Source organism: Phascolarctos cinereus, unplaced genomic scaffold, assembly GCF_003287225.1.
Source record: "Phascolarctos cinereus isolate Bilbo 61053 unplaced genomic scaffold, phaCin_HiC Scaffold_3;HRSCAF=262, whole genome shotgun sequence".
NCBI classification, from domain to species: Eukaryota; Metazoa; Chordata; class Mammalia; order Diprotodontia; family Phascolarctidae; genus Phascolarctos; species Phascolarctos cinereus.
Window position 1 is genome coordinate 226,273,090 of NW_027555736.1, and position 20,234 is coordinate 226,293,323.

General features: G+C 38.8%; 1 protein-coding gene and 1 non-coding gene across 14 annotated transcripts in view; one reads left to right on the forward strand and one right to left on the reverse strand.

Moving 5' to 3' along the window:
• TTLL5 (tubulin tyrosine ligase like 5) overlaps window positions 1–20,234 on the reverse strand; it is a 352,672-nt gene that overhangs the window by 253,531 nt on the left and 78,907 nt on the right. For 10 of the 13 annotated variants that reach the window (XM_020986244.2, XM_020986240.2, XM_020986237.2 and 7 more), the window contains 4 exons: window positions 10,622–10,703; window positions 9,228–9,289; window positions 7,615–7,709; window positions 5,619–5,660 (listed from right to left, as the gene is read on the reverse strand). In XM_020986244.2, the coding sequence (XP_020841903.1) occupies window positions 5,619–5,660; window positions 7,615–7,709; window positions 9,228–9,289; window positions 10,622–10,703 (281 nt within the window). The remainder of the gene's footprint in view (window positions 1–5,618; window positions 5,661–7,614; window positions 7,710–9,227; window positions 9,290–10,621; window positions 10,704–20,234) is intronic. The other 3 variants (XM_020986241.2, XM_078151465.1, XM_020986239.2) reach the window with 1 other exon arrangement.
• LOC144456456 (U6 spliceosomal RNA) lies at window positions 10,199–10,305 on the forward strand. Its single transcript, XR_013485543.1, has one exon. It is a non-coding gene; the product is annotated as a U6 spliceosomal RNA (small nuclear RNA).

Genomic DNA, 20,234 nt, shown 5'->3' on the forward strand with positions numbered 1-20,234 from the left:
TGTATGAAAAACATGGACTAGAATATGAAGACATGAACTACATTTTGGGAGATGAGTAAAGTTTAAAAAAAAAGGTTCATATTATCAGGCAATAATCTGCCTTGGAAAATTAGTTATAGAAAAAAAAGTACGCATGGCAATAATTGAAAATTTTAATATATGCAAATCAGCAGGTCTAAAAGACATGCGTCATGGTGAACATAAAGGGAATTGGTTTTAAAAACAAAAACTTACCAAAACTGCTTACAATTATGTTTGAAAAATCATGAAGAACTGGGAAGGTACCAGAGGATTAGAAAAAAGCAAATGTGGTACCAATCTTCAAAAATGGTAAGAAGAATGCTCCTGGTGATTACCGGCCTGGTAAGTCTAACTTGAATCCCTGGTAAAATAATGGAACAAATATTAAGAAAAAAAATTGTAAATATCTAGAGGTTAGTGGACTCATGAAGAATAAGCAGTATGGAGATTTTACTCATTTTAAATCATATTAGACAATCTTGATTCGTTGGGGGGAAAAAGTGAGAAAATTAGTGAGAAAAGGGAGCACCGTGGCTATGTGTTTTTTTTCCAATTTATTTTTTTTTATTTTTAGGCAATTGGGGTTAAGTGACTTGCCCAGGATCACACAGCAAGTGTCAAGTGTTTGGTCTGACATGGCTGTTTTTAATAGAAGCATTTGAAATTGTCTCAAAAAATTTAAATTCTGTACCATACCAAACTTGTTTTGATTCAATACTGCAAAATAAGTTGAAAATTACAAGTTGAAAACGCACAACCAAAAGGTATGATAATAACAGTGACTCAAGTTCAGGTCATCGTAGAGGGACAAGTAGAGACTACTTGTATCTGCATCGATGGCCTAAGAGAAAAAAATATGAGCCATGAAATCTACAGATGACAACAAACACAGAGCATTACTAATCCTGAAAGAACACTAAGATTACTACGGAGATGTGAAAGAACATCCAAAATAAGTTTCAACCCACAAAAAGAACACGACCTGGGAGACAGTTTTAAATAGACAGCTAAGAAAAGTGAGAAACTGAGAAAGAAGAAATGGTTTCAAAATGAATAAGGGGATGAAAGGCTTAGCAATGCTGACCCACACAATAATCCACCACAGCTTCAAAGGACTCATGATATAAAATGTTAGAAAACTGATGAATTCAGAGTGCAGAGGGAAGCATTTTTTTTTCCTTTTTCAATTTTTATTTCTTTTTTTTCCTGAGCATGGCTAATGTGGAAATGTTTTGCATGACTATATACATACAATGGGTATCCTATTTCTTGCTTGTTCAATGGGTGGGGGAGGGAAAGAATGTGGAACTGAAAATTAAAATTGAAAAAAAAACTTAAATGAATAGGTAAGAAAACAGACTACAAAACTGAGTAACTACAAAAACTGAACAACTGAAAAGAATAACATGATTTAGGGCCTACAGAAAAAGAAGCACTTTGCAGAAGCAAGAAGGCAAGTTCTCTCTTATATGTGAGTTTAGGGCACTTAATTATCAGCAAGACATTCCAAAAATAAATAGCTCCATTTGCATAAAGTTGGCTGAACAATAATGGTCAGGCAATGGTATTATAAAAACTGTTTTCAAATGCTACTATAGGATTTGATCACTAATTAAGACAAGATACATAATTCAGTGATAGAAGAGATATAATTAGGAGTAATAAAATCAAAATGAACAAAGGGAAAAATGAGGCAATGATTAAATATAAGGGTAATGTCTTGGGAGTAACACTCAGAAAGCTATGCATCCCTAGGAAGATTCATTCCATGAGAGATTTAAGATACATGTTCTCTGAGGACAAAAATAATCTTCTATAGCATGGTTACTTAATATTGCAAAATACTACATACAGCAAGTTAAAATATTGAACTTAGGGTGGAGCCAAGATGACCAAGTAAAGGCAGTAACTCACCTGAGCTCTCTTCCAACCCCTCCAAATACCTTTTAAAAAATGACTCTAAACAAGTTCTGGAGCAGCAGAACCCACAAAAAGACAGAGTGAAACCAATTTCCAGCCCAAGATAACTTCGAAGGTCGACAGGAAAGGTCTTTTGCACCAGGCTGAGAGAGGAGCACAGTCCAGCACAAGCCACGCCAGCACAGACCCCAGCAAACCCAAAGCAGGCCTCAGGGGACTGAATCACTAACAGCAGTAGCAGTTTCCAGACTGCTCAGCCACAACAAACACAACTTAGAAGGTCAGTGAGAAAGATCTGTCAGATATGGGTGAGAGAGGAGCACAGTCCTGGGCCGGCAGTAGCAGCAGCAGCAGTGGCTGCTTTTAGAGCTCTTAGCCTACAGATGGTGGGTGGATGAAACAACTGGTCAGGAGACAACAGGAGTCTCTTTGTCAGCAATGAGGCAGGATTCTGTTGCTTTGCCCATACTTAGTCCTGGGGCAGCAGTCCTGGGGTGAGAAGGAGCACTAGCATAGCAAAGCTCATGGCAGCAGTGGAGAAAGGACCCTCCTCACAGTGCCAGGGCATAAAAGAGTGCCTGTGGTCACTCACAAGCGAGGGCACAGGCAAGGAGAGGAGTAAACAACTCTCTTCAGATCATACCACCTTGAAAGACCTGAAAACTTACAGGTCCCTAGAAGTATCTCTGAAAACAGCTGAACAAAAATCCCTGAAGCTTGGGACAGTTCACCCTCCACACTGGAAGCAGAGCCCTACCTTAACAAAGAGTTAAAAAGTCAAGTAATAGGCTGGGAAAATGAGCAAAAGACGAGAAAAAAAATCTGACTACAAACTTACTTGGGTGACAAGGAAGATCAAAACACACACTCAAAAGAAGACAACAAAGTCAAAGCTCTTATGTCCAAAGCCTCCAAGAAAAATATGAATGGTCTCAGGCCATGGAAGAGCTCAAAAAGGATTTTGAAAATCAAGTAAGAGAGGTAGAGGAAAAATTGGGAGGAGAAATGAGAGTGATGCAATGAAATCATGAAAAATGAGTCAACAGCTTGGTAAAGGAGACTCAAAAAAATACTGAAGAAAATAACACCTTAAAAAATAGACGAGACCAAATGGCAAAAGAGGTCCAAAAAGCCAATGAGGAGAAGAATGCTTTAAAAAGCAAAATTGGCCAAATGGAAAAGGAGGTCCAAAAGCTCACTGAAGAAAATGATTCCTTAAAAATTAGAATGGAGGAAATGGAAGCTAATGATTCTATGAGAAATCAAGAAATTATAAAACAAAACCAAAAGAATGAAAACATAGAAGACAATGTGAAATATCTCACTGGAAAAACAACTGACCTGGAAAATAGATCCAGGAGAAATAACTTAAAAACTATTGGACTACCTGAAAGCCATGATCAAAAAAAGAGCTTAGACATCACCTTTCAAGAAATTATCAAGTAAAACTGCCCCAGTATCCTAGGACCAGTGGGTAAAATAGAAATCGAAAGAATCTACTGATCACCTCCAGAAAGAGATCCCAAAATAAAAATTCCCAGGAATATTATATTATAGCCAAATTTCAGAGTTCTCTGGTCATGGAGAAAATATTGCAAGCAGCCAGAAAGAAACAATTCAAGTATTGTGGACTCACAATCAGGACGGCACAAGACTTAGCAGCTTCTACATTACAGGACTGGAGGACTTGGAATATGATATTCCAGAGGTCAAAGGAGCTAGGATTAAAACCAAGAATCAACTAACTACCCAGCAAAACTGAGTTTAATCTATGAGGGGGACAAATTGACATTCAATGAGATAGAGGAATTTAATGCACTCTTGAGAAAAGACCAGAGCTAAATAGAAAATTTGACTTTCATATACAAGACTCAAGAGAAGCATGAAAAGGTAAACAGGAAAGAGAAATCATAAGGGACTTATTAAAGTTAAACTGTTTACATTGCTACACGGAAAGATGGCATTTGTAATTCATAAGACCTTTCTCATTATTAGGGTAGCCAGAAGGAGTATACATAGATAGAGGGTACAAGTATGAGTTGAATATGAAGGGATGATATATAAAAAATAAAATTGTGGGGTAAGAGAGAGGAATGTACTGGGAGAGGTAGAATGGGGTAAATTATATCACATAAAAGAGACAAGAAAAAACTTTTACATTTGGGGGGAAGAAGGGGAAGGTGAGAGGGAATGAGTGGACTCTATTTTCATCAGAATTGGCTTAAAGAGGGAATAACATACATACTCAGTTGGGTATAGAAATCTATCTTACCCTACAGAAAAATGGGGGGGGGGAGGACATACGAGAAGGAGGGGTGGGTGATAGAAGAGAGGGCAGAGTGGGGGAAGGGATAACCAGAAGCAAACACATTTGAGGAGGGACAAGGTGAAAGGAGAGAATAGAATAAATGGGGGATGGGATAGGATGGAGGGAAATACAATTAGTCTTTCAAAACATGACTATTATGGAAGTGTTTTAGATGACTACACATGTATAACCTATATTGAATTGCTTGCCTTCTCAGTGGGGGGGTTGGGAGTGGGGAAGAAGGAAGGGAGAGAATTTTGAACTCAAAGTTTTAAAAATGAATGTTAAAAATCATTTTTTACATGTAACTGGGGAAAATAATAAAATACTAAATTTTAAAAAATTAAAAGAGAAAAAATAAAATACTAAGCTTAAATATTAAAATCATGTTTAGGAAGCTATCTTGGTTGGTTAACAGGTTCAATGAGAAATGCTTTTTTTTTTGTTTACTTGTTTTTATTTCAAAGGCCCTTATGCCAGGATTAGTTCCTCTACTGACTATAGCTGAAGATTCCAAGCTCAGGGATTATATCAAAGGAACAAAAGCCAACATTAACACTGATGGCTTCACTAGAGAAGTAGTAGTGATATGAACCACACTCAACATAATTCGATGCATCTAAAGTCTACACACTACTAAAGAATACCAGGATCAAATTTATTACCATTTCCTCAAAGAAGATCAAGGGGAGAACGAGAAATAACAGGAGAGAGATCAATACTTGGAGAACTCAAATGCTAATGCGGTATTTGAAAGCAGCTAATGTGAGAGCAACTACAGAATGATCCTAAGAGGGATAAAACAGGTACACTGTTTTATAGTTAGTGTTTACGAGTTACTATGAAACGTACAGACACATGGAACGAACCTTGGTTAGATTACATAACATAAAACTACTTAGGCTAAACTTCATCTCCTGTGGCAGGTATTAGTTAGTTAACACATACAGTACAAAACCATCATGAGAATTATTTCTAAGTTGAACTACTAGTAACCCCATGATCAAAAACAGTATAAGCAAAAATGAAATCATTAGATCTACATTATTTTTTCTGAAATATTCTATCAAAATAGACCTAGTACTTTCTAAGCTCCATTCCATTTATCTAAGCATCAGTTGCCTCCATTCTCTCCTTCAAACTATATTATATGAGATGAAGAGACTTCTAAGAAGTTCCTGTATCCTATGGCTTTTCCTTTCTTTTGCTCCTCCAGACTATTTATCCCCATTTTCACTTTCACTTTGTGCTATTAAATTCTTCAAATACTTGAGGAATTCTCTACTTATACAACTCAAGGACTAGAAACTAAAGCTAAATACTTTCTATTTTTGGAATGGAAATAGTTTCCAAATGACCCAAAACTTACCTGCTTGAAGTTGGATGATTGAGCTGGAGCAGATGCTGGACGCTAAAAAAAGACAGAAAAATGGAATAAAGCCATCTATTCTCCTAAAACTCCTATGTCCCCATCCACCAAGACTAAGATGTGAAGACGGTAGAAAGCAATCACCAGGAAGAAATCTAGAATGAGACTTCTGTGAGATGGAAGTGGTGGATCAAAAGCATTCAGTTCCCCACGTGCTGTCTTCCTGTCTAGCACATCTATTTCCAGCTTCATTTTCATAGTTTTGCAAGCATGAACATTCTAAAAACTGATAAAACAGAAATTTCTCCAATACTTCAATGGAATTTCCTCTTCTACCCATAAAGACCACAACCCTTACATGCCTCGTCATTTGGTATAATTCTTTTCCTTACTCTGACAAATTCATGTCACATGTTACATGTGACACAGCGCACTTTCTTCAGTCACAAAAATACCCTGTAGGCTCAAGGAGAATGATATAACACCACTGCCTAATCACTAGCAAAATAAGGAGAGAACAGATATTCCAGGATTTTCATAATTTTGACAACAGAAAACAATAATTCATCCATGACAGGCATGTAGCCATTCCAGAGAAAAACTTGGCAAAAAAAAAAGTATATTAAAATTGCATGGCAGCATTGAAAATACAGTTTTTTAGCAAAAAAAAAATTCTATGAGATCAAATCTATAAATGTTAGCTATTATTATTATTATTATTATTATTATCTAGATGACTGTTATTTATATGAACACTACAGGAACAACATGAAGAAGAAGCACGTAACCAATTGTGATAAATTGTCTCAGTCCAATAAGGTTAAAACTTCAGTTCTCCCTATTAAAAATAAGAACAAAATCCCTGATCTATTGATCGACTAAAAATCAGGCTCCTAATTTAAATTTTCTTCCAAAAAGACATCTCTCAAAGAAGAGCACTCCTTTTTAGCACATTAAAAAGTTCAGATGTTCTCTACCAGAAAAAGCATCACATACTTGAATAAGTAACATTCTGTCTGACTGTCAGTCCAGACATATTTTATCAGTGCAGATCATTATTCTGTGCGGCACGGGCAAATATAAAAGAAAGACACAAGACACAGTCCCTGCCTGCTGCACACTTCCAATCTAATAAACCAGATACAAAGAACAACAAAGCAACAAACCAGGCGTACAAAATAAGAAAGTACAGAGAAAAGAGATCTGATTAGAAACAAAGCAAAGGAGTCATCAGAATCAGGTAGTTTAATTAAGGAATGCTTCTCAAAGGAAGGCGAGTTTTGAGGCAATTATGTAATCAATCCAGACGGGGAGAGAGAAGAGGACAAGACTCCTAGATAGGAGCATGTGACACAAATGAAAGCATGTTAAGTGAGAACCAGCAAGTGGTATGAGAAGAATGACAAGCTGATTGACATGGCAGGAAGAGAAAGGCTATTTTGGAGAGAGGGTAATCAGACAATGCCAGAGAAATATCCAAGAGGATTTAGCCCTATACCACTTCACTTCAGGTAATGTTTCATGGATACTGTTGAGGAGACCAACTTGTTGGGAAGATTTTCAGCTGTACATCTTTTGTCTAGATCATGAAGCTAAAATGAAGATCATAAAATACTTAACAAAGCACCAACTGGGAATTAGTATATAATCTTCCCTGTTGTGCCCAGATTATATGGATATCAATCTGAGAAAGAAGAAAAACAAACAAAAGGGGAAGTAAAGCAAAAAGATGGAGAGGCAAAGCAAGTAAGAAAAAAAGAAAAGGAAAAAAGTTTGATTGACAGCATGAGCTACTGATCTACCAAGGCTGAATGTAACTAACTGGCTGTTAGCTGCCTATTTATGTTCGTACTAAGAACCCTGTGGTGCAGTGTTCTTCAGCAGGTGCCCTGACAGTTCATGTAGCCTAAGCTCACTTATTTGGCTCTTATGACAGTTTAGATCAGCCACTCCCCTGCGATCCTCTTAGAAGCTCTGAGCTGCTGAATTTCCTTACCTGATTTTTCTGGAAGGGATTTCTTCTAGAAGGCTCAAATGTAGGATACATCGGCCTGGTTGATGACCGTTGAGAAGAGTCTTGGCACACAAATCCTGAATAAGGAAAGTGCAACGTCAGAACCCGCCATTTTCTAGGAAATCTGCAGGTCTACTTTTACCTTTTCTTTTGCAGTACAAACCAAGTTTCATTGCCAATATCCTACCCAGGCAAAAGTATCCCAAAGGTCTCTAACTTCAGTTATGCCTAAACTTGAAACCACCATAACTAAAAGGGACCAGATACAACTCTTGGCTACACAGCCTTTTTCTTATTAAGAAAAAGATGTTTAAGCTAATGAACTTGAAAGTAACAACGCAAACAATTAAACCCACTGCTGCATTCACATTAGTAAAACAGGACCTGTTTTAAGAACTCTGCTGAATATTGACTGGAAAAGAATTCTTTAATTGGGAGAGTCTGAAAAAAATCTGTAAGGCAGGTAAGACACCTGCCTCTTTCACAGTGGTCGCTACATCTTATTCACGGCTTGAGAAATCAAGCACCAGCTAACGTACGCTTACCCCCTGAATAGAAGCAGATTTTCTTCCAAGGAGAAGAGAATAACAGAGTCCCTTAATTCAATAGTATACTAAGTATGGATCTACCTGAAATGTTCTGTGTAATGGTCTGTTGACTAATATACCACAGTCTACCAACCTGACACTATTCCTTCTGAATTTTCTTGGCTTCTCTTTTTAAAAAAGGTTTTGTTGTTGTGTGTTTATTTTTACAGCAATAGTTAAGGCACCTTCAGTTTTAGCTACTGGAGAAAAAATCATGTTAAAACCAACAGGGATTGTTTCAATGAAAATGTATCCAGTTTTCTTTATATCAAGAAGGCTTTGACTTATATGAACTGATACAGAGCAAAGTAAGCAGAATGAGAAGAACAATGTAAACCATGGTCACAATAAGACAAAGCAAAACAGCACTGAAAGACATTTGAATTCTGATCAATCCAATGACCAATAGTGACATCACAGTATTATAAATCTATAGCTAGAAGGGACCACAGAGGCCGTCAGGAGTTGCACTCTTCTTTTACCAGTGAGCAAACTGTGGCCAATGGAGGTGAATTGAACTATTCGAGGTCACCCAGACATTAAGGGTCAGAGGTGGAATCTGAACCTAATGCCTCTAACTTTAGCACTGTACTGAAGGACTGAAAGAGGAACATGCCTTTCACAGGGTAGATGAGGCATATGTTGTCAGCTACTGTCAATATGTTTATTAGTTTGACCTAATTGTATTTCTTTATTACAAAGGAGGATCCAAATAGGGTAGAGGATGAGAAGGGGAGTCACTGGAGAAATGATAGTGATGTTTAAAAAAAAAAAGACTTTTCAAAAAAACATTTCTTTTAATGAATCTGTATTTTATCTAGGACAGGAGGAAGCTAGGGAAGTTGGGAGACACAACAGGTAAGAACACTTTCTCTCACTTCCCTGAAAAAATTATCTCTTACTACTTCTTCCAAAAAAGTTGGCAAACCTGACACTTCACCAATACTGAACAAAATGCAGACTCCAGCTAACTTTAATTATGTGTTAAATTCAGAGAAAACTACTTACCTACAACAGTGAACATATCTGAAATCATACTGGCTTTAATCTTTAGGTCCAGAGGTGCATCACTGGAAGCAAAGAAAGAAAAGAAAGAAAGAAAAATGAGAGAGATGATGAATTTAACAATTTAATAGATCAGATGCTTCCTTGAGAACATGTCTTCAATAAGCTCTAACAGATCTCAGAAAATAAAGGCTAACAAGGAACAAAATGCATTAGAGTCCCTGAAAAGAAAATATCATTATGAAAAGAGGAAAAGAGGAATTCAGATAAAGGTACTGGAGTTTAGTGTTACAGACCTTCTCTAATGGGCAGGCTCAGTACAAAGTTTTCTTTAAATACTTCACCTTTATCTTACCAATGACACAGAGAAAAGCCTTTACTGTACAACATTCATCTGACTCAATTTCATTAAATGGCATATTGCCAACATTCACCTTCACTGAACACTGCCATCTGGTTGATTTTTCATATAACCATTAGGATTTCCCAATTATTCAGTGAAACTCGCAATTAATTAAGAGTCCTGGCTGCAGACGTTGTGGATAGAATTTTATCTGGTATTCCAAATGATATTCTACCCTTTCTTCAAAACAAGGGGTCATCCAGAAAACAATAAAGAAGTCTCCCATGGGAGAACACCTAAAATCTTTAGAACTGGATAGGCACAGGATATAGAATAGGGCAAGGGGGCCTTTTATCACCAGTGCTAGCTCAGACCCATCATTCTATATACCCAACATATTTTTAATTGACTTACTTAATAATCAGGACAGTGGCTTCAAGAAAAGAACAAAGTCTCTACTATACCCTGGGGTGAAACAGAATATAAACTAGCTTCTATAAAAAGTTTACTCAATAAGTTTTGATGCCAAAGAGGATAGAACACTATAATTTCCAGAGCTGCACAAGAAATATACTCCACATCTAAAACTTCCACTAATCTATTTCTACAACACTTAGAAAAGAACACAAGGATGCTCACTTTGGCAGCACATATACTAAACATGGAATGATACAGAGAAGATTAGCATAGCTCCTGTGCAAGGATGACACACAAATTCATGAAGCACTCCATATTTTTAAGCTGAGCCATGAATGGTCATTGGGAAATGCTTGCATTGCTCTGCAAGAAACCCTGGACTTGGACTTTTGTTAACATCTTGTAAATCAAAAATGTGCTCCTCTGTACGCTAAAGTACACTACTATTTAACAACACAACACTGTGTAACAATAAATAATTTTGTTCTTTTGATGAAAGAAAAAAAGAAAAGAATACAAGGAAAAATGTTGGGGTGGAGGTGGTTCTTATTTCTCTAGTAATAAAAAATTTGACAAAAACCATTTTGGTGTTACTAGATGAAAGTATGGCCCTCACTTGGTGATAGTATTCACTTACCAGGCCAAAGAAGGAGAAAGATTCACTTCCAGCAACCATGGTTTCAGAGTTGAATCAATGAGAACATCAAAACCATAAAGCTCTAGAAATAAAGCAACAATCAAAAATGGAACACTCAAAAAATAAGAAGATAGCAAAAGTTAAGAAGAGGACACAGATAAGCAGAGTTCTGTAGTATCACCATATTAAATTTAAAGCATACTTTAAGAAAACAAGTTGTATATAACAAAAATTCACAGGTTCATATACAAACTGATTTTCTGTTCTTCATATATAGAAATGTTCATTTGTTGATGTTTGTGAAGTTCAAATAAAAAAAATTTAAAAAACAAAACAAAAATATTTTTTGAAGAACTTTAATAATATACAACATCACTTTCTTTTCACAAACTAATAGTCCTTTCCAGTGTGGAACAACATGAATCCAAATGTTGTGGGTTATTTCAATAAATCCCTATAAGAAGCCCAAAGACTTAATAAGCAATATCATATGAGTTCCATAACCAACAAATGTAAATTAAAAACTCTTTAGAGCTCAAAAGAATTAATATATATTATAGTCGTTATTGTTTAGTTGTTTCAGTTGTGTCTGACTCTTCATGACCCCATTTGAAGTTTTCTTGACAAAGATAATGGAGTGGCTAGTCATTTCCTTCTCCAACTCATTTTACAGATGAAGAAACTGAGGCAAAGAGGGTTAAGTGACTTGCCTAGGGTCACACAGTTGTCTGAGGCTGGCTTTGAACTCAGGAAGATGACTCCAGGCCTGACACTATCCACTGCACCACCTAGCTGCTCCCAAAGCATATTATATAGCATTTAAGATGCCTTTGTAAGAGACTATATGCCCCCAAAGTTCTCACCTGACAAAATCAAAGAATTAAGCCATCAACAAATTTATTCAGCATTTACCATGTATTAGACAGAACAGTGGCCTCATGAAATGAACAAAGTCCACCTGAGGGCAGGGTATATAAAAATTAAAATATTCCCTGCCTTCAAGGAGCTTATATTCCAATGCGGGAGACAGCAGATACATAAGTACATACAAAGTAAACACAATATAACATGGGAGGGACAGAACTAGAAAAGGGGGGTTCAAAAAAGACTCGATATAAGTTCGGATCAACTTGAAAAATGGCATAGATAGAGGAAAGCAAATGTTATGTGGGAGAAATGAAGGCCAGTTTGATTGGATCTTAAAGCAGGCAAAGGCGAATTTATGAGTCCTAGAAAGGTAGGTTGGAGCCAGATGGTGAAAAGATTTAAGATCAGAGATGGAAGCCTGTTTGATTGTGAAGGTAACAGGGAACCCCTGAACTTTACTTACTAGAGGAGTAGTACGGTCAAATCTATGGTTTATGAATATTACATTTGACATCTGTGTGGAAGGTGGGAGAGACTGGAAGCGAGAAGACCAATTAGAGGGACTGTTTTGCGGCCAACACGAGTATAAGTTGAAGTGTGTGTGTGGGTGTGGGTGTAAGTTGAAGTGGGTGTGGGTGTGTACATGTGTGTGTTTGTATGTGTGGGGGGTATAAGTTGAAGTGGGTGTGTGTGGGGGGGTGTAAGTTGAAGTGGGTGTGGGTGTGCACGTGTGTGTTTGTATGTGTGTGGGGTGTAAGTTGAAGTGGGTGTGGGTATACACGTGTGTGTGTGTGTGTGTTTGTGTGTGTGGGAAGTATAAGTTGAGGTGGGTGTGGGTGTGCACCTGTGTGTGTGTGTTTGTGTGTGTGTGTGTGTGGTGTAAGCTGAAGTGGGTGTGTGGGGGGGTGTAAGTTGAAGTGGGTGTGGGTGTGCACATGTGTGTGCATGCAAGAAGCAAGAGCACTTAAGTTCTTTCAGTCTACATAGAACTATTAATAAAAGTCAAAGATGAAGAGTGTGAGTCTAGGGCCTCATTGGCTAAACTCACTCTGAAGAACCCAGCTCCATTCCACAAATAAACCATTTGGAGGCTTAGTTAGCTGAGGAACAGAAATATCAATCTCTCTTCACATTCTGTTCTCAGTCTTTACCCTTCTTAGCCATTATTTGTTGCATGTAACAGTGCTAAACATCCTATCCCCTCTTCCTGGATACTCTTTCCTCTCTGGTCACTTGTCTGACCCCTCTTTTTACCATTTCCTTTGCTGGCTCATTTTGCATGCTGCCTGCCCATCACACCCAAACTGCGGATGATCTTAAAGGTTCTGTCTTAGTACATTTTCTCTTTGCTTTCTGTACTCTCCTACCCTGTAACCTCATCAGCCTCCATGGGTTGAACGGCCATCACTACAAAGATGACTCACAGATCTATACATTCACTCAATATACACTTATTAAGTGCCTGCTAAGTACCAGGCACTGTGCTAAGCGCTGGCCAAACAAAAAGAGGCAAAAGACAGTCCCTGCCCCTCAAGGACCTTGCAATACAATGGGGGAGATAACACGCAAACAAATATATACAAACAAGTTAAATAAAGGATACCTAGGAAATATTTAAGAGAGAAAAAGCATTAGAATTAAGAGGTTAGGGAAGGCTTCCTGTAGGAGGAGGGATTTTAGTTGCGACTTAAAGGAAGCTAGGGAGTCAGTGACTGAAGTGAAGGAGGGAGGGCATTCCAGGCCTGGGGACAGCCAGAAAAATGCCTGGAGCCAAGAGATGGAGTGTCTTCTTTGTGAACAGCCAAAAGGCCAGTGTCACTGGATCAAACAGTATGTATTAGGGAAGAAGATGGAAGAAGACTGGAAAGACAGAAGGGGTCTAGGTTATAAAGGACTTTGAATGCTAGAGTATTTTGTATTTGCTCTTGGAAGTCATAAGGAGCCACTGCAGTTTAGTCCACACAGGGGTGACATGATCTGACCTGAACTTTAGTGACTAGGGAATGGACTGGAGTGGGAAGAGACTTGAGGCAGTTAGATGCACTAACAGCTACTGCAGTAATCAAGGTGTGGGGTAATGATAGCCTTTGGTAGAGTGGTGACGATGTCAGAGGAGAGAAGCGGATGTACTTGAGAGATGCTGCAAAGGTGAAATAAATAGACCCTGGCAACAGCTTGGATATGGGGGGGGGGTGAGAGATAGTGAGGAATCCATGATGACTTGTGAGCCCAAAGAACTGGGAAGATGGTACTGCCCTCCACAGTAAAAGGGAAGGTTGGGGGAGAAGGCAGGTTTAGGGAGAAAGATAATGATTTCTGTTTCTAAAAATCTTAAGATGTCTACTGGACATCCAGTTCAAGATGTCTGAAAAGCAGATGGAGATGCAAGATTGGAGGTCAGCAGAAAGACTGAACAGGACAGGTAGATCTGAGAATCACCATCATATAGATAGCAATGAAATCTGTGGTAGCTGATGAGGTCACCAAATGAAGCAGTATAGAGAGAGAAGAGAAGAAGGCCCAGGACACAACCCTGTGGGACATCTACAACGGTTAGGTGGCATGATCGGGATGAAAATCCAGCAAAGGAGACTGAGGAGAAGCCATACAGGTAAGAGTAGAGCCAGGAGAGACTAGTGTCCTGGAAACCTAAACAGAAGAGAGCACAAGAAGGAGGGAATGATCAACAGCACCAAAGGCTGCAGAGAAGCTGAGGAGAAAGAGGATTGAGACAAGGGCACTGAATTTGGTAATTAACAGACCACTGGCAAATTTAGAACAGTTTTTTTTTGTTTGTTTTTTTGGTAAGGCAATTGGGGTTAAGTGACTTGCCCAGAGTCACACAGCTAGTGAATATTATGTGTCTGAGGCCAGAATTGAACTCAGGTCCTCCTGACTCCAGGGCTGGTACTCTATCCACTGTACCACCCAGCTGCCCCATTTTAGAGTAGTTTTAATAGAATGATAAAGAATGAGAAGAGAGAAAGTGGAAGCACCTACTGTAAATGAGGTATTCAAGGAGGTTAGCCACAAAGGGCAGAAGAGATGTTATTGGGGATGGAAAGATCAAGTGAGGATTTTTTTCAGGATGGGAGAGACATGAGTATGTTTGTAGGCAGTAGGAAAGGAGCCAGAAGACAGGGAGAGATTGAAAATAAGTGTCAGAGAGGGGACAGTTTGTTAGAAGAGACAGGAGGAAAGGGATCACTTGAGCTGGTAGAGGGGTTAGTCTTGGGAGTAAAGCCATCTCATCTTGTGATACAAGGGTGAAGGTGATAATGACAGAAGGCACTCGAGTGATATGAGAGAAGGAATTCACTGAGAATGGCTTTAATTTTTCCTGTAAAATATAAGGCGAGGTTTTCCACTGAGAGGGGACCCATGGGAAGTTTGAGGACAGGTGGAATGGTTTGAAAGAGTAACTGTGGAGAGGGGGATAGTAAACTGATAAGGAAAATCTAGTAGGATCGTCTAGCAGCAATGAAGTCCCGGTTGAGGTTTGCGTAACATAAATTTGTAGTGGACCCCAATTAGAATGGCTGCATGATTTCCTCCACCTTCATTCAACAGCACAGGTCTAGGCACAAAGGCAACAAATGGTGAGAGGGATCCAAGGCTGAGGCTTGACTAGGCGTAAATGGTGACATGATAAGGAAACCAGGAATTCAAGAGAGGAGGACGGTACAGAATTTAGCTGGCTCACCAAAGAGTCAAGATGGGGAAAAGAAGAGAACGTGTCTAGCATAGGGGAGAAACTCAAGGAGGAAAATGAGGGGTAGTCAAAGAACTGGAAATCATGGTGAGGATGACAAGCAGGGTTATGTAAGGGAAAGCAGAGAGAGAGGAGACAAGCCAATAGGTTATGGTCAGAAAAAGAGATTTCAGAATTCTTGAACATGAAGGTGGTATATTTGTGGATAATGGCAAGATCAAAGATATGACCATTTCTGCATGTGATTGAAAGGGGTGGGGATGGAGTAGCTGTTCATGGAAGGTAAGTAGGTTGAGAAACCGAGTGGTTAGAGTATTTGAAGGAGAATCAAAATGCATGTAGAAGTCTCGTATGAGGTCAGGCGTTGAGGAGGAGAGAAAAATTATAAGGCAGGTATAGAACTCATTAAGGAAAAAAGGTGAGTGAGCTGGGGGTCTGCAGACAACCACTACCAGGATTTTGATTGGGCGGCAAATTGAATACTACATACCTCAAAGGAAGTGATGTTACAGAGTGAAAGAGGAAGGGAGAGAACTTAGAAGTAGAAATGGGGTGCAAGGAATAATCCAATTCTCCTACTTACACCAATGAGCCAAGGAGAATGAGTGAAGGTGCAGCCAGTACTGGAAAGGGTAGACAGGAAGGCTGTATCACCAGGGGAAAGACAGGTTTCAGTAACTGCTGGGACATGGAAGAGACTGGCAAGGAACAGATTTAAGATGAAAGCAAGTTTATTGCCTATGGAACAAGCATTCCAGAGGATACAATGGAAGGTCTGGGAGGAGTTATGGTGAAATTTGGAGGTGGGAGGGTTGAGAGGGATGATAATGAGGAATCAAGTGGTAGAGGGTGTGGATTGGAGTTTGGCTGATAATTTCACAGTTCAGAATCACTGGAATGTGAAGGGTGTGTGACCAGGTGTGAAAATGTTCATTATTAAGTGGAAGACTTCACTCCTCTACCCTAAAAGAACAGTCACAGAAGAAGGGTGGCCTCAAGTGGAAGGGAAGGTGGTTCTTCTACTTCCCAGTTGGGAGACTGGGTTGACAGCAGGAGGTGGAAGATACTTTGTGCTGGTACAGATGGAAATGGCTGCTTTGGGGTAGATGTTTAGCTTTTAAAAACTAATCACAAACTGGCGCCAAGCAATCTTTCCAACCTCACTGAAAATTCTTATCTAGGTGAGTGGCTACAGTACTGGGCCTGGGATCAGGAAAAACCTGAGTTCAAATCTGGCCTTCCACACTTAACTAGCTGTGTGACCCTGGGTAAGTAACTTAATCATTGTTTGCCTCAGTTTCCTCTACTGTAAAACAGGCATCATAATAGTTATTACCTACCAGAGTAGTTGTGAGGATCAAATGAGATATCGGTAAAGCATTTAGCACAGTTCCTGGCACATAGAAGGCATTTTCCTTCCTTTCCACACTCTGTGATTCAGCCAAAGTGACTTTCTCTCTGTTCCTCATATATGGCACTTTATCTCCAGCCTCCATGCCTTTGCATGGGCGGTCCCCCCATGCCTGCCATCCCTAAATGCACTCACCTCTGCCTCATAAAATCTTTCTCATTCTTTAAGACACATAGCTCAAGCACTATCTTCTATGTGAAGCCTTTCCTCATCCCATCCAACTACTAGTGCCCTCCTTCCCAAATTATCTTTTATTTAACTTCTTTGTAATTACATTTGTATTTGTTCTCTTTATATTTATTCTGCATATACTTCTATGTTTGTTATCTTCCTCATTATCCTCCTCGAAAATAGACTGTTTCGCTGTATTTGTATTTCCATCAATCAGCACAGCACCTAATACACAGCAGGTATTTAATAAATGCTTATTTGTTGATTACTACCCAAAACCTCACCTTAGCATCTTTAAAAACATCAACAACAGCAGTATCAAATATTGCCCAATCTTTTCCAAGAGAAGATAAAATCTCTACAATTTCTGACTTGAGTTTAGGCATGGAAAGCACCCAAACAGACCCCTGCATGTTGCACGAGGAGGCAGCACAGCATAGTGGCAAGAAGACAGGGCTGGGACTCAAAGGATACATGTTCCAGTCTTCAATCTGCCATGATTTTATTGTATAACCCTTAGGCAATCTGCTTAACCATTTCTGTGCATAAGTTTTCTCATCTGTAAAATCAATGGACTAGTCTAAATTATTTCTGAGGATCCACCTAAGTCCATCCTTTAACAACTGATCCTGAAAAATTCTGCTTACTTCACAGATGGTTTGGGACTGTTTCTTAGCCCTCTTAGCACACAAGTAGACCATCAATCCTGTCTAAGAATCCAGAGGCAAACTGTCTATCATGTTGCTCATATTTCCCTGGCAGTCTTGATGTATGTGCTGCCACTGGACTCCAACGACTCTGCAGGAGACAGTGAGGCTGATGACTTTGCACAGCTCTGCTTCACTTAAAAATCCAATTCACTCAAAAGTTAAGATATCACCCTCTTGATATAATTAGTCCTCTTCCAGAATAAAAAACAAATGAACAACAATTTCCCTGGTTCTTCCTTCCCTTTCCCCATTATGCGGTGCTTCAGAAACCCTATGTTTAGCACTAAACTGTAGTTACTTATTATTCCATTTAATTTTCAAGAACTTTAAAATTAGTTAACGAGAAAAAATTTCAAGTGGTTACATCGTTCCCTCTTGCCTTCATTCAGTCAATGAGCATTTATTAAGTGTCTACTACATGCTAGGCATTGTGCTAAGCTCCAGGATACAAAGAAAAGCAGAAATATGGTCTATGTGGCCTCAAAGATCTTACATTCTAACGGGGAAGACAACATGAAAACAGCTATGTGTGTACAAGATAGTCAATGGGAAGTGATGTCACAGAGAAGGCACTAACAACAGGAGGGAACCACGAAAGAGCTCTCACAAAGGGTGGGATTTGAGCTGAATCTTGCAAGAAGTAATGGAATCCAAGTGGCAGAGGCAAGGAGGAGACTATTCAATGTATGAGGGCAGAGGAGGGGCATTGGCTAACCATATACTTTAGGAGGATCACTTGGGCAGCTGAATAGGAGACAGACTGAAGTGGTGAGGAGATCAGCCGGGCAAGTACAGCAAAATGAGGTGTTAATGGCCTGCACCACACTGTACCTGCATTAACAGAGGGAAGGGGACATATTCAAGAGAGACTCAGGAAGGATAACAAATAAATTGGCCTATTAAATATACATTTTCATCATAAGTTCCAAAGAAGAATATTAGGTATAATTTTGTTAACAAAATCACAACTGAGGAAATTTTTTATGTCTAACCTAATTTTCAAAAAAAGCACAGAATGTGCTCCTTTAACCTGAAAAAATAGCCTGCTATTCAGCCTACCAGCACATAACAAAATACATCAAATAAAAATGCTAATTGCAGCATCCATAAGTCCACTGTCATACTATCATTTAAGTGAATGTGATACCATTATACATACGGTTCAAGGAAAGCAACATGTTCTTTATAGTTTTCAAATTTTGATATTAATACACGAATTCACAGGATTCGATCGAATAAACCTGTGAGAACAAAGTACAATACAAATGTAGATCATGGCATGGTATTACATGCTTGTAATCCCTGCTCCCAAGGAAGCTGAGGCTGTGGACTGCTTGAGTTCAGGAGGAAATTCTGGCCTGCAGCAGACTAACATGGTATCTGCTAAGTCTGGCACCAACACGGCTAGCCCCCAGAAACAAGAGAACACCAGAATGATTAAAGAGAGGTGAAGCAGCCCATGTTGGAAAAATAGGTGGTCTAAGTTTCTGTGCCAATCAGTAGTGAGATCAGGCCTAAGAGTGGCCACTGTAGTTCAGCTTGAGCAAAACAGGAGAATAGGGACCCATCCTGAAAAATACACACATACATACAATGCAAAACCCCAAAACAAATACATATAAAGTATTATTAACAATTAATGCTATACAGGATGGTTTAGAGGGCCAGTCATGGAGTCAGAAAGACTTGGGTTCAAGCACTGCCTCGGACAGCTTAGGATCCTAGGTAAATCACCCTCTCTCAGGGCCCCAGATATTTCTCTAAAATGATAAATTAAAGATGAGATGCTAAGCTGCATTAGTAGAAGGAGCTTCTAATCAGGAGTTCCCTATCCTTATGAAATCACAAGTCTGTGCTGAAAAACAAATACAAAGACAATATTATCAAATAATTATTTGACAATGATAATGATGGTGATAAACAACTCAAATTTTCAGAGTCAACCATTTATGGCTGAATTACATAGAATCACAACCAGTGAAATTAATTGCATTTACTACCAAATCAAAGGCAAATTCTAATATTCTTAGTTGACAGGTCTTTCTGGTGAGTAGGAGTGCCAATATATTTGGGACAAGTTAAGAAGAAAAAAGACCCAACTAATCCAGGATTAAACACTCATTAGTGATGATAATCTAATGAACATTCATGTGAACTAAGACCTGTTAACTATAACCAATACTCCAGAAAGTGAACCAAGACTCAAAATTGATCTTCATATGTACTGGGGAGAAAGAGACTGAACCGAAAAGTATCAGGACAAACTTTTTAAAAGGGTCAAGTTAGGATCTTAAGGTAAAGAATGAGTACTAAACAATGTGATATATTTCAGGCATCTTACAATACGACCTTCAAACTTGCAGCTAGTGTGTTCTGTGTGGACATTAAAGACCTAATGGGGTAACTGTAATGACAGTAGATACTCCCAGGAGAATTAAGCTTCTTCATCTTCTAATTTTATGTAATGGTCATAGTTTATCTACAAACTGTCTACAATGTTAAAAGCTCTATAATAGTGTTTGCCAACCAGTGTGTTGGGATAAATTAGTGTACTGCTAATCTTTCACAAGTATGGGAGGAGAAAGTTGGGTTTCCCCTATCAATCAATCAAGGGGCACTAATTAAGCACTTACATTTGTCAAGCACTTTGCTTAGGATACAAAGAAATAAGTGAACAGTGCTTGCCCTCAAGGAGCTTACATTTTAGCACAGGAGACAACATGAATATATAAATATTTATAC